Below are 13261 nucleotides of genomic sequence, written 5' to 3' on the forward strand. Positions count from 1 at the left end.
ACCTCCGCCAATTTTAGGAAGACCAGCCCACCATGGAATGTGCATTTAACATTGGGATTTGTTGCAGAGGGGGAGGTGTTGTGGTGGGGCAGGGAGGGGAATTATGCATGTAAATTTTCTAGAGGTTTGATCACATGTCTACAAGAAATATAAGCCAATGGTAGAGAAGTCTAGCTGCTGGTTATTCTCTCTTCATTGAGAACACTTGCATGGTTGGGTTGTGAAGATGGCTGAAATGGCTGTCATAAATGGATACTAAAGGTGTGTGGCCACCTTAGCAGTATCCTCGCCTTTTGATCAATAAACCTCTAAACATGTGAAATTGTGAAAATTATTTGGTTGCCAAAAAGATTCAATAACTGTGTCACTTATCAGTATTTCAAGCAAACGTCAAGGTAATTTTAGTGATTTTACACATTTTTATTTTTTTTCGTATAGAGTGTGCAATAACTTTTTTCTCCATTGTTTCTTGTCTAGGTATTACCTCAAGTGTTGTGCCTATCTATCAGAATTTGAAATATTAAACATCCCATACACTCTAGAGTCATTCCATAGCAGTCCCAAAGAAGGAATGATAAAAGGCCTATGGAAGAACCACAGCCATGAGGCCAGGGTGAGTGTGAAGAACAGTGAAGGGTATTTGTTCAGAACAGTGAGTGGGAGATGATCACTGTTAGCTTTCAGGATAATAGAATACTCAGACACAAGGGGACAGGGCACACTTTTGATGAAAAGTATTAATTGATTTTTCGTTATGATTAGTTGAATGCAAGATTTGCATGAAATCTGTGAGCTATTTCAGAACACAGTTATGTATTGCTTTTTTTTATTTATTTATTGTTACAAAACCACTTTTTGCCTTGAAACATAATACTACATTGTATTCATCGGAGGTTACTTCAGTATTTAGTTAAGCAAATTTTGACTTTCATAATTAGAAATATTGGCATGTTGTCTACTTTACTAATAAATGGTATTGTTTTATTGAAATTCTTAACAATAAAGTGAACGCTTCTTAAGATATGTTCCTTTTAAAGGAAATTGACAAACCTTTATTTTTTAATGAGGTAGTTCCCCTAGTAAAATACAAATAATGTATATTTTTCTCCAGTGCCTGCATCATTGCAGCGATGTCAGCAGCAGGTCTTTCGAGTTTCATAGGACATTATGTCCTGTGAGCCCTGCAGCTAATCACTGTCCACTACTGGGCTGCTGTGCGCTCACTTCCTGCTGATAAACCTCGGACAAACATTAATAGAGAACGGGCAGCAGCCTAAAAGCGGCCACTGATTCGCTACAGAGCTCACGTGGCATAACCATGTCATGCAAGCCCTGGCATCTCTTTAACGGCACCGTTGCAAGAGGTTAGTATCTATTGTTTTTATGTTACTAGAGGTATTACTATATTTAAAAAGAGGTTGTCTGAATTGTCTGCAACGGTCACAGGACCCAACAGGGAATAGCAGCGTTCACATCGCTGCAGGAGGTGAATATAGACTTTTTTATTTTCTGTGTGGCCCTAAAGTAATTAATCAGGGCTTGTCCAATGGTGAATAAACTCTTTAATTCTAAAGGAATTGCACCTTGATCTCAAGTCTGTGTTGGTATTTCTTCAAAAAAGAAAACTTTTGCAAATTGTGCGGTCTTTCTCAGTGTATGCCTTTGCAATAACAACAATGTATACAGGAAGGTTTTATGCCCAAAATGGCTTTTAATAAAATTAATAAATAAGAGCGTAAAGGAAATCTGTCAGCCAATTCTTGCTTTTTGAATTAAAGGCAGCATGGTCAGAGACCGGCTCCAGCTGTCTAAAGAATTATGTTTTACTGTGAAATGTACAGGTGTTACAGAGGGAAAACATAGTCGACAACGTAGCTGGGTACGAGGTGACTAGTCCAAAAGACAGGTCCCCACCGACTCCCTCCATCTGTAAGCAAGCAAGCTTGGGACAGTACCTGTGTAACATGACCAGTCTGCAACAATGTCTCTGTAAGGAACAAGCTGAGGCATCTTAAAAATCATTTGTTATATTCAGACAAAGTCCATTTACAGTTTGTTTAATCATGTCTAGTAGATTAAGGTTGGTTTCAGACTTGTGTTCCTGTGCGCTGCAAATGGCAGCGTACTTCCTCCGTGAAGCTCCGCCTACTGCCGGCTGCAGTTTGCATGCAGGCGCCGCACACCTCAAATCGCCGCATGCGGACACATCCGCATACAACGCATGTCCCTGCATATCCAATGTTAAAGATAGGTACGCAAGGAAACCCTGGATGCAGCCGGAAGTAGGCGGAGCCTGGGCTTCACGGAGGAAGCAAGGAGGAAGTATGCTGCCATCCACAGCGCACAGGATCGCAAGTCTGAAACCAGCCTTAGAGAAGAGTTTTACACTATAGGCAATAAAGTGGTGGTTTTGTAAACTCAATGTACTGTACATAAGATATTAGTGGGATTCTGAGCTGACCACCAAGAATCCTGTCTACAGAAACAATCAGAAAATCAGAGAATAAGCTTAATTGTAACGTGCCAACTCACGGTGTGAAAAGTGTGGTTTCATGTACTTTGTTATACCACTTAGATTATCTTCCTAATTTTAGTGAAGATCTACCTTTTGAACACACTTCATTTTTTTTCTTCTTGTCTCTGTATCCAAAAGATTGAAAGAAAGTTATTACATCAGGACAATAGTAAGCTTTGCTTTTTTTTTTAGAGAAGGTAAATAAAATCTGTCTCATGTTAGCTGCCTGTTGAAATATCTGAATATTTAACTATTCTGTATATCTCATCCTTTATTTAATGGGTGTAACACTCTGTCCTGATTCATTTCTTGATGTATATATATAACTTGAGACCTGTTTTTCTGGTACAAAGATCTAAATCACCCGCCTGCAGTCACCCCTTGAAGTTTAGGAGCTTTATATATGCTGCTAAATTAGTAAAATGAGTGTATAAACCTTATGCAGGTATATAGTTAGCTCTGGCTTTGGGCACTTTTTTGTTTTTAGCCAATTACCCAGTGGGAAAAAAACATGATTTAACCTCTATAACAAGAGCATTCACTTTCAAGCTTCATTCCTCAGATATTATTCCCACTTTATAGATAACCTTCATTCTAGGTCCTTATCCTGCTCAGCTTTCACCATATATTCTAAGCTGTTCTAGCCATTAAATATGATGTTACTATGGACTTTACATATTAAAAATAATTACTTATTATCTTATTTTACTCTTCTAGGCGGTGAGATTGGTAACAGAGCTTAGTTTAGAATACCAAGTTTATGACCCTCAACTCTGGAGTGGATTATTTCAAAAGCTGCTTGGATTTAACATGGTAAGCTGATAAATGACATGTCCAAGGCGAAATTCAGACATCCGTGAAACATGGTCTGTGTAGGTATATATGAAGCTTTGTAGTTCGGGTCAGGAGACATGCAGTCAGTTCGTACCTCACACTACATACCTGGACAAGATGGAAATAAATGGCAAGCTTTCGAGTCTTTTCAAGGTCTCTTCATCAAGCCGAGTATAACACAAAATCTGAAGAGTCGCATATTTATACACAACAGGACACAGTATTGTGCAGTAAATAAGACAAGTCACATGAAGCAGAACTATCAGGCTATGTGCACACGTTGCGGATTTGCCCGCGGATCCGCTGCGTTTTTGACGCGGCGGATCCGCTGCAGTTTTCCATGTGGTGTACAGTACCATATAGACCTGTGGAAAACCAAATCCGCTGTGCACATGCTGCGGAAAAAAACGCCGTAAACGTAGCATTGTTTTTTCCGCAGCATGTCAATTCTTTGTGCGGATCTGCAGCGTTTCTGCACCCATTGACTTGCATTGTGTCGGGCACATCCGCAGCAAAACCACAGATGTAAAAAAGATCTGCCGTTTAGCTGCGGATGAAATTCTGCGGATTGGGAGGAGGGAAGTGTGTGGGAGGTGACTGTGTGCGTATATGTGTGTGCGGGCGGGGACTGTGGGCTGTCTGCGGGGCTGTCTGGAGGTCTGTCCGGGACTGTGCGGCGCTATCTGGGGGGTTTGCAGGGCTGTGCGTGGGGGTCTTTGGGGGGGGTGCAGGCATCGTCCGATGGAACTACAAGTCCCATCCGGCAATGCCTGCTACAGAGACAGTGATTGACACATTATCCAATGATGGGACAGTAGTAGTCCCATTATCCGGCTAATGTGTTGAATGTAAAAAAAAACCACCCACATATACAGTACATACTACATACAACATACAGTGCATACAACATACAAAGCATACATACAGTACATACAACATACAGTACATAGTCACCAATCACCTTGATCCCGAAGCCATCGATCACCTGTAAAAAAAATATTAAAATAATAAACAAACAATATACTCCCTGATCCGCAGAAATCCAATTAATATGAGTGTCCCACGACGATCTCCCGTGGAGAGCTGCCACATCAGCTGATGCGGCCGCTCTCCAGGGGCTCCGGCGATAAAATGACGGAAGGTATCCTTCCACACTGTATCCCTCCACCGCTGTGAGTATAGTTCATACTCTCACTTGCGGCACTGCTGCGATGGAAATTTCCCACGCAGCATTGCCATAAAGCGAGAGAGTGAACTACAGTAAGCTCTTCAGTGATGCACTGCAGGAGCCATTGTCTCATGTCAGTTCATCACTTTGAGGCCCTATAGAGCAGTGACATCACCTGATGTCACTGTCCTATAGGGGAGATTGTCGTGAGACACTCGTTATTAACCCCTTTACCCCCAAGGGTGGTTTACACGTTAATGACCGGGCCAATTTTTAAAATTCTGACCACTGTCCCTTTATGAGGTTATAACTCTGAAACGCTTCAACGGATCCTGATGATTCTGACATTGTTTTCTCGTGACATATTGTACTTCATGATAGTAGCAAAATTTCTTTGATATTACCTGCGTTTATTTGTGAAAAAAACAGAAATTTGGCGAAAATTTTGCAATTTTCCAACTTTTAATTTTTAAATCACAGAGATATGTCACACAAAATACTTAATAAGTAACATTTCCCACATGTCTACTTTACATCAGCACAATTTTGGAACCAAATTTTTTTTTGTTAGGGAGTTATAAGGGTTAAAAGTTGACCAGCAATTTCTCATTTTTACACCACCATTTTTTTTAGGGACCACATCACCTTTGAAGTCATTTTGAGGGGTCTATATGATAGAAAATAACCAACTGTGACACCATTCTAAAAACTGCACCCCTCAAGCTGCTCAAAACCACATTCAAGAAGTTTATTAACCCTTTACGTACTTCACAGGAACTGAAACAATGTGGAAGAAAAAAATGAACATTTAACCAAAATTTTTTTTGTTAGGGAGTTATAAGGGTTAAAAGTTGACCAGCAATTTCTCGTTTTTACACCACCATTTTTTTTTAGGGACCACATCACCTTTGAAGTCATTTTGAGGGGTCTATATGATAGAAAATAACCAACTGTGACACCATTCTAAAAACTGCACCCCTCAAGGTGCTCAAAACCACATTCAAGAAGTTTATTAACCCTTCAGGCGTTTCTGAGGAATTTTTGGAATGTTTAAAAAAATGAACATTTAACTTTTTTTCACAAAAATTTACTTCAGCTCCATTTTGTTTTATTCTACCAAGGGTAACAGGAGAAAATTGACCCCAAAAGTTGTTATATAATTTGTCCTGAGTACGCCGATATCCCATATGTGGGGGTAAACCACTGTTTGGGCGCATGGCAGAGCTCGGAAGGGAAGGAGCGCCGTTTGACTTTTCAATGCAAAATTGGAATTGAGATGGGACGCCATGTTGTGTTTGGAGAGCCCCTGATGTGCCTAAACATTGAAACACCCCACAAGTGACACCATTTTGGAAGCTAGATCCCCCCAAGGAACTTATCTAGTTGTGTGGTGAGCACTTTGACCCACCAAGTGCTTCACAGAAGTTTATAATGCAGACCCGTAAAAATAAAAAATCATATTTTTTCACAAAAATGATCTTTTTGCCCCCAATTTTTTATTTTCCCAAGGGTAACAGAAGAAATTGGACCCCAAAAGTTGTTGTGCAATTTGTCCTGAGTACGCTGATACCAGATATGTAGGGGTAAACCACTGTTTGGGCGCATGGCAGAGCTCGGAAGGGAAGGAGCGCCGTTTGACTTTTCAATGCAAAATTGACTGGAATTGAGATGGGACACCATGTTGGGTTTGGAGAGCCACTGACGTGCCTAAACATTGAAACCCCCCACAAGTGACACCATTTTGGAAAGTAGACCCCCTAAGGAACTTCTCTAGATGTGTTGTGAGAGCTTTGAGCCCCCAAGTGTTTCACTACAGTTTATAATGCAGAGCCGTTAAAATAAAAATTCCTTTTTTTTCAAACAAAAATTATTTTTTATCTCCCAGTTTTGTATTTTCCCAAGGATAACAGGAGAAATTGGACCCCAAAAGTTGTTGTCCAATTTGTCCTGAGTACGCTGATACCCCATATGTGGGGGGAACCATAGTTTGGGCGCATGGCAGAGCTCGGAAGGGAAGGAGCGCCGTTTGGAATGCAGACTTAGATGGAATGGTCAGCAGGTGTCATATTGCGTTTGCAGAGCCCCTAATGTACTTTAACAGTAGAACCCTCCACAAGTGACCCCATATTGGAAAATAAACCCCCCAAGGAACTTATCTAGATGTGTTGTGAGAGCTTTGAGCCCCCAAGTGTTTCACTACAGTTTATAACGCAGAGCCGTGAAAATAAAAAATAATTTTTTCCCACAAAAAGGGTTTTTTAGCCCCCCAAATTTTTATTTTCCCAAGGGTAACGAGACATTGGACCCCAAAAGTTGTTGTCCAATTTGTCTTGAGTACGCTGATTCCCCATATGTTGGGGTAAACCCCTGTTTGGGCGCATGGGAGAGCTCGGAAGGGAAGGAGCACTCTTTTAGTTTTTCAACGCAGAATTGGATGGAATTGAGATCAAACGCCATGTCGCGTTTGGAGAGCCCCTGATGTGCCTAAACAGTGGAAACCCCCAATTCTAACTGAAACCCTAACCCAAACACACCCCTTATCCCAACAGTAAATGTAATCCAAACCCTAACTTTAGCCCCAAACCTAACCCTAACTTTAGCCCCAACCCTAACTGTAGCCCCAACCCTAGTCCTAATCCTAGCCCCAACCCTAACCCTATCGCTAACCCTAATGGGAAAATGGAAATATATACATTTTTTTAATTTTATTATTTTTCCCTAACTAAGGGGGTGATGAAGGGGGGTTTGATTTACTTTTATAGCGGGTTTTTTAGCGGATTTTTATGATTGGCAGCTGTCACACACTAAGGCTATGTGCACACGTCAGGATTGCTAGCTGAAATTTTCCTGACAAAAACCGGACATTTCTGCCAGAAATCCGCATGCGGTTTTTTTTTCACATTTTTTTCGTGTTTTTTGACGTGTTTTTTGTGCTTTTTTTCATGTGTTTTTTCCAAATGCATAGAATTGCGGGAAAAACGCGGAAAACCTGCAAAATTAATGAACATGCTGCTTTTTTACGGCGATGCATTTTTTTCACGGAAAAAAAACGCACCATGTGCACAAAACATGCAGAATGCTTTCTAAATGATAGAATGCATAATGCATGCATTTTTAGTGCGTTTTTATAGTGGTTTTATCGCAAAAAAACTTGAAAAAAAAAACAAAAAACCTGAACGTGTGCACATACCCTAAAAGACGCTTTTTATTGCAAAAAATAGTTTTTGCATCTCCACATTTTGAGAGCTATAATTTTTCCATACTTTGGTCCAAAGAGTCATGTGAGGTCTTGTTTTTTGCGGGACGAGTTGACGTTTTTATTGGTACCAGTTTTGGGCGTGTGACATTTTTTGATCGCTTTTTATTCTGATTTTTGTGAGGCAGCGTTTATACCGCTCCGCGTTTCGTAAAATTGATAAAGCAGTTTTATTCTTCGGGTCAGTACGATTACAGCGATACCTCATTTATATCATTTTTTTATGTTTTGGCGCTTTTATAAGATAAAAACTATTTTATATAAAAAATAATTATTTTTGCATCGCTTTATTCTGAGGACTATAACTTTTTCTCCATCGTCTGATTGGGGGACACAGGACTGTGGGTGTATGCTACTGCCGCCAGGAGGCTGACACTAAGTAGACACAAAAAAAGCTAGCTCCTCCTCCGTAGTATACACCTTGCCACTGGCCCTGACAGCTCCAGTTTTATGCTTAGTGTCCGTAGGAGGCACATCTCTGGGTTTCCCCAGATATATATATATCTTCTAGGATCATCAAATAGGGGCGACGGATCCTTTTGATAGGGTCCGGTCTCCCCAAACCAACAACGGGCAAGCACGTGGAGTGTCGCCTCCACGTATCCTCTCCCGCAACGTGGGATCCTTTTGCCGGACTAAAACCTGACCACCCTGAGGTATCGGAACCCTAGGTTGTACAGGCATGTATATTCTGTCCGTGCAGCCTCCACTTTTTATCACCCATGCATAACGCAGCCCTGGATGCTGTTGGCGGTGTTTAAAGGAGGCAGACGGTCCCTCTCCTCACCTTTTTGAAGGGTGTATGGAGCTAGGGTGTCTGCACTGTCTATTGCATATTTGCGTACATATGGAATAATCAAGTTGTGCGCCTCTCTGACCTTATGCTTTATCAGGAGGCTGCGGGGGCTCCTGTTGCATCACGTTCTGCAGGCTCAGCACGGTGTCTTACTTCCTGATTCCCATGCGCTGTACAGAGTGGGCAGTAATTCCGCCTCTATCGGCGACTTCCGGTTTCAGCTCCGGTCCGTTGCGTCATGGGGCCTGTAGTTCCCAGCAAGGACACGGGCGGAAGTCCCGCCCCCTTCGGCCGCGCTCACTTCCGGTCGCCCGTGCACGCACCCAGCTTTCCCGGGAGAGCCCAGGGAATGGGAGAAAATAAAGTCCCCTGCTTCGGCCTAGTCGCGGAGGTCGGAGTCAGAGCCGTGCACCGGTAACTCCTCCTCCCTTTTTTCTCTTTCTCCGTGCATATCCGCCCTGTAATCTACATAAGGACAGGAGGGAAGAGAGAACATGGTTCAGTGTGGGACGGGGACACAGGACTGGGGTAAGTGCTACTTCCCTCAGCCTGACAGCGGCACTACTTTGGATCTAGTAGCTTTTTGTAAGGTACAGATCATAACAGCAGCAGAGTCAGCATGTCTAGAAGGACTAAGACTCATACAGTTCTGTATACCTCATGTAGTGCCTGTCGGTCTGACTTTCCGCATGCGCAGAGTAACCGTTTCCGTGAGGCTTGCGATTCCGAACGTGCTCAGGAGCCCCCCCTGTGACCCTGTCCGGTGCACCTGTACCTGAGACTGCGGTATCACCCCCTGAATGGGTCATATCCTTAACGCAATCTATGGCGTCACTAACAAAAGCGGTTGAGTCACTTCAAGCCCCTGTCGGGGTCAGAGACGTTCATCCGCCTGTCTTGGAAAAGTCCTCCAGTTCTCGAGATCCTCCGGTCTGCAGAGGCCGCGCTCCCACTCGGCAGATGCAGGGGAAACGAACCCACACAGCATCTCCCGGTCCATCGGGTGCATCAGCATCTTTGAGTTCCGTCTCTCGTTCTCCCTCTTCGGGGGAAATGAGTGAATACGGTTCGGACTATGGGTCAGAAAGGTCTCTTGATTTAGAGGCTCCTGGTTATCAGGAATCAGTTGATAGTCTCATTGAGGCCGTTAACCAGAGTTTGGGAGTAGAGGACGTAGCCACCTCGACTTCGGGTCATAAGGTGTCTTTTAAGAAATTCAAGCAACCGCATAAGTTGTTTTCTACTCATCCTGAGTTTGAGGATTTAGTCCAACGACACATGGAGCGACCGGATAAACGATTTTTAGGCCATAAGGCTCTAAGTGCTAGGTATCCTTTCGCGCCAGAGCTTCGTGAAAGGTGGGCCTCTAACACGCTGCTGTCTCTGCCGGACGGGTCTGCTATTAAGGATCCGACTGATCGGCTCATAGAGAGCTTAGCTCGGTCTGTGTTTGAGGCCTCTGGCTCAGCCTTCGCACCGTCTTTTGCGGCGACCTGGGTTGCCAAAGCCATGATATCTTGGTCAGAGTCCGTAACTAAGGCTCTTCAGTATGGGGAGTTACCTATAGAAGTGACAGAGATGTCTAATCAGATATCTTTAGCTGGAAGCTACCTGATTAATGCAGCTCTGGATGCGGCAAATTGTGCAGCATTGGCAGCGGCAAATGCTATTGCTATCAGAAGGGCCCTATGGCTGAGGACTTGGCGGGCGGACTCTACCTCAAAGAAATCTCTTACATCTCTTCCTTATCAGAGTGGTCGGCTCTTTGGCGCGAAGTTGGCTTATATCTGATACTACAGGAGGGAAGAGCAATTTTCTTCCACAACAAAGGGTTAAACAACCATTTCGTCGCCAATTTCAAGCAAGGTTTAAATCCTTTCGTAGCACCCGGTGGACTACGGCGCCAAGCTCAGTCCCTCCAAGTTGGTCTAACCAAGACAAAGAACACCAGGTTTCATATAGGGCTAATCCATTGGCAAGAATGCGATCTCAACCGACAAGGTCAAGGGTATCTAGGTATCCTCGGTTTTCGGCCAAATGACTGGAGGCAGCCTCAGGTCGCTTCCAACAGAGTAGGCGGTCGCCTACTTCTGTTCCATCAGTCCTGGTTATCCGTCATTCACAACAGATGGGTAAGAGAACTGGTGGTTTCAGGGTACAAAATAGAGTTTGTCACTCTTCCGCCAGGCCGTTTTTTTCCGTCCAGTCTTCCCAGTTCAAGGTCCCGCTTACGAGATTTGTTCAAGGCAGTCGAATCTCTTCAGTTCAACGGGGTCATTGTTCCCGTTCCAAAGGAAGAAAGGTTTCAAGGGTTCTATTCCAATCTGTTTATAGTTCCCAAGAAGGATGGGTCTGTAAGACCCATTCTGGACCTAAAGTGTTTAAACAAGTTTGTCAGCATTCGTCACTTTCGAATGGAGTCTCTCTGCTCTGTAATTGCAGCTATGGAAAAGGGAGAATTCCTATCTTCCATAGACATTCAAGATGCCTATCTGCACGTCCCCATATTTCCTCCACATCAAAGATTTTTACGGTTTGCCATAGGTGAACTACACTTCCAGTTCACGGCGTTGCCTTTCGGGCTCGCCACAGCTCCCAGGGTGTTCACAAAGGTAATGGCAACAGTTGTGTCCATCCTGCACTCTCGGGGCATAGTCATTCTGCCATATTTAGACGACCTCTTGGTCAAGGGGTCAACCTTTCGGGCATGCCAAGAGAACGTCAGTATCACTCTGGACACCCTATCCCGCCTAGGGTGGCTGGTCAATTTGAAGAAGTCATCTCTAGTACCTTTTTAGGGATGGTTTTCGACACCGCTCGAGGTCTCACAGTCCTTCCCCAGGACAAGGTACTCTGCTTCCGGCAAGAAGTGAGAATTCTTCGGCAGCCAGGTCCCCACACAATCCGGTTTTGCATGAAGGTTTTAGGAAGGATGGTGGCTACTATAGAAGCAGTGCCATTTGCACAATTTCATCTCCGACCACTCCAACATGCAATCTTGACAGCCTGGGACAGGAGTCCGTTTTCTCTCAATCTCAGGTGTCGTCTATCTCCCCGGGTCAGACAATCCTTAACATGGTGGATAAAGAGTGCCTCTCTGCAGCAGGGGAAGGTCTTTCCTCCAGATCATTGGCTGATAGTCACTACAGACGCCAGTCTTCTCGGTTGGGGAGCAGTGTTTCACCAACACACAGCACAGGGACGCTGGTCCCCAAGGGAGTCATCCCGTCCGATCAATTTGTTGGAAATAAGGGCGATTTGGCTAGCACTGCAGCATTTTCACCACTTTCTGGCGGGTCGTCCCGTCCGGATCCAATCGGACAATGCCACGGCTGTGGCTTACATAAATCATCAGGGGGGCACCCGCAGCAGGTCAGCCATGCAAGAGATAAAGCAAGTTCTCCGCTGGGCCGAAGACAACCAGTCGGTGATCTCGGCAGTTCACATTCCGGGCAAGGAGAACTGGGCGGCGGATTTTCTGAGTCGACGGGGTCTTGCGTCCGGGGAGTGGTCTCTTCACCCCAATGTTTTTTGGCAAATATGCCAACGCTGGGGGACACCGGACGTGGATCTGATGGCATCCGGGTTGAATGCCAAAGTACCCAGGTTCGTCGCAAGGTATCTAGATCCAAGAGCAATTGGCGTAGATGCACTAGTCCTATCTTGGAACCAATTTCGTCTTCCATATCTGTTTCCTCCTCTGGCGCTGCTCCCGAAGGTAATCAGGAAGATCAAGACAGAGGGAGTTCCAGCAATACTAGTCGCTCCAGATTGGCCTCGGCGGTCATGGTACGCAGACCTGGTGCAGCTGCTTGCCGGGGTTCCTTGGCAACTTCCAATGCAGTCAGACCTTCTGTCACAGGGGCCGATATTCCACCAGAACTTAGAGGCCCTACGTTTGACGACCTGGCCATTGAATCTTGGATTCTGACCCAGGCTGGTTTTTCTCAAAAGGTAGCTTCCACTATGATTAATGCTCGAAAGACCGTTTCGTCGCGCATTTACCATCACACCTGGAAAGTTTTCCTCCTATGGTGCAGGAAGCAGGGTCTTCCTCCTCTACGGTTCTCCATTCCTAATATTTTAGCCTTTCTCCAAGCTGGTCTGGACTCAGGTCTCGCACCAAGTACCCTTAGAAGGCAAATATCAGCCCTATCGGTTCTTTTTCAGCGAAGGATCGCGATCAATTCGCAAGTGAAGATGTTTTTTCAGGGAGTCTCTCACATGGTTCCTCCTTACAGAGCTCCACTAGAAGCTTGGGACCTTAATTTGGTCTTGAGTAGGGTTGAGCGAAACGGGTCGTTCATTTTCATAAGTCGCCGACTTTTGGCAAAGTCGGCGTCTCATGAAACCCGACCCGATCCCTGTGTGGGGTCGGCCATGCGGTACGCGATCTAGGCGCGAAAGTCGCGTTTCGTATGACACGTTTAGCGCCATTTTTGCAGCCAATGAAGGAGCGGTAGAGTGCTGACGTAGGTGTTAGGGGGCGTACACAACAACAGGCAGTTTTTTTCGCGTGCATTACAGCGATGTGCAAAGTGTAACATGAGCGTTCTGGGAGCGATGTGGAAAATCAGCGTTTAGGGGGAGAGAGAGGAGAGAGAGAGAGATTGATTTTTTAAAAATAATATTTAAAAAATTTCTTCATTGGGTTTCGTGTTTCGGCCGAAACCCGACTTTTCACGGTGGTCG

At 44.5% G+C, this 13261-nt stretch overlaps 1 protein-coding gene across 1 annotated transcript in view; it reads left to right on the plus strand.

The window, feature by feature from the left end:
• The window catches only part of KNTC1 (kinetochore associated 1), a 352480-nt gene that overhangs the window by 249739 nt on the left and 89480 nt on the right, over positions 1-13261 (plus strand). The window contains exons 55-56 of the mRNA XM_077293161.1: positions 478-613; positions 3233-3328. Coding sequence (XP_077149276.1) covers positions 478-613; positions 3233-3328 — 232 coding nt within the window. The remainder of the gene's footprint in view (positions 1-477; positions 614-3232; positions 3329-13261) is intronic.

The sequence above is a fragment of the Ranitomeya variabilis genome, chromosome 1 (assembly GCF_051348905.1).
Source record: "Ranitomeya variabilis isolate aRanVar5 chromosome 1, aRanVar5.hap1, whole genome shotgun sequence".
Taxonomy (NCBI): Eukaryota; Metazoa; Chordata; class Amphibia; order Anura; family Dendrobatidae; genus Ranitomeya; species Ranitomeya variabilis.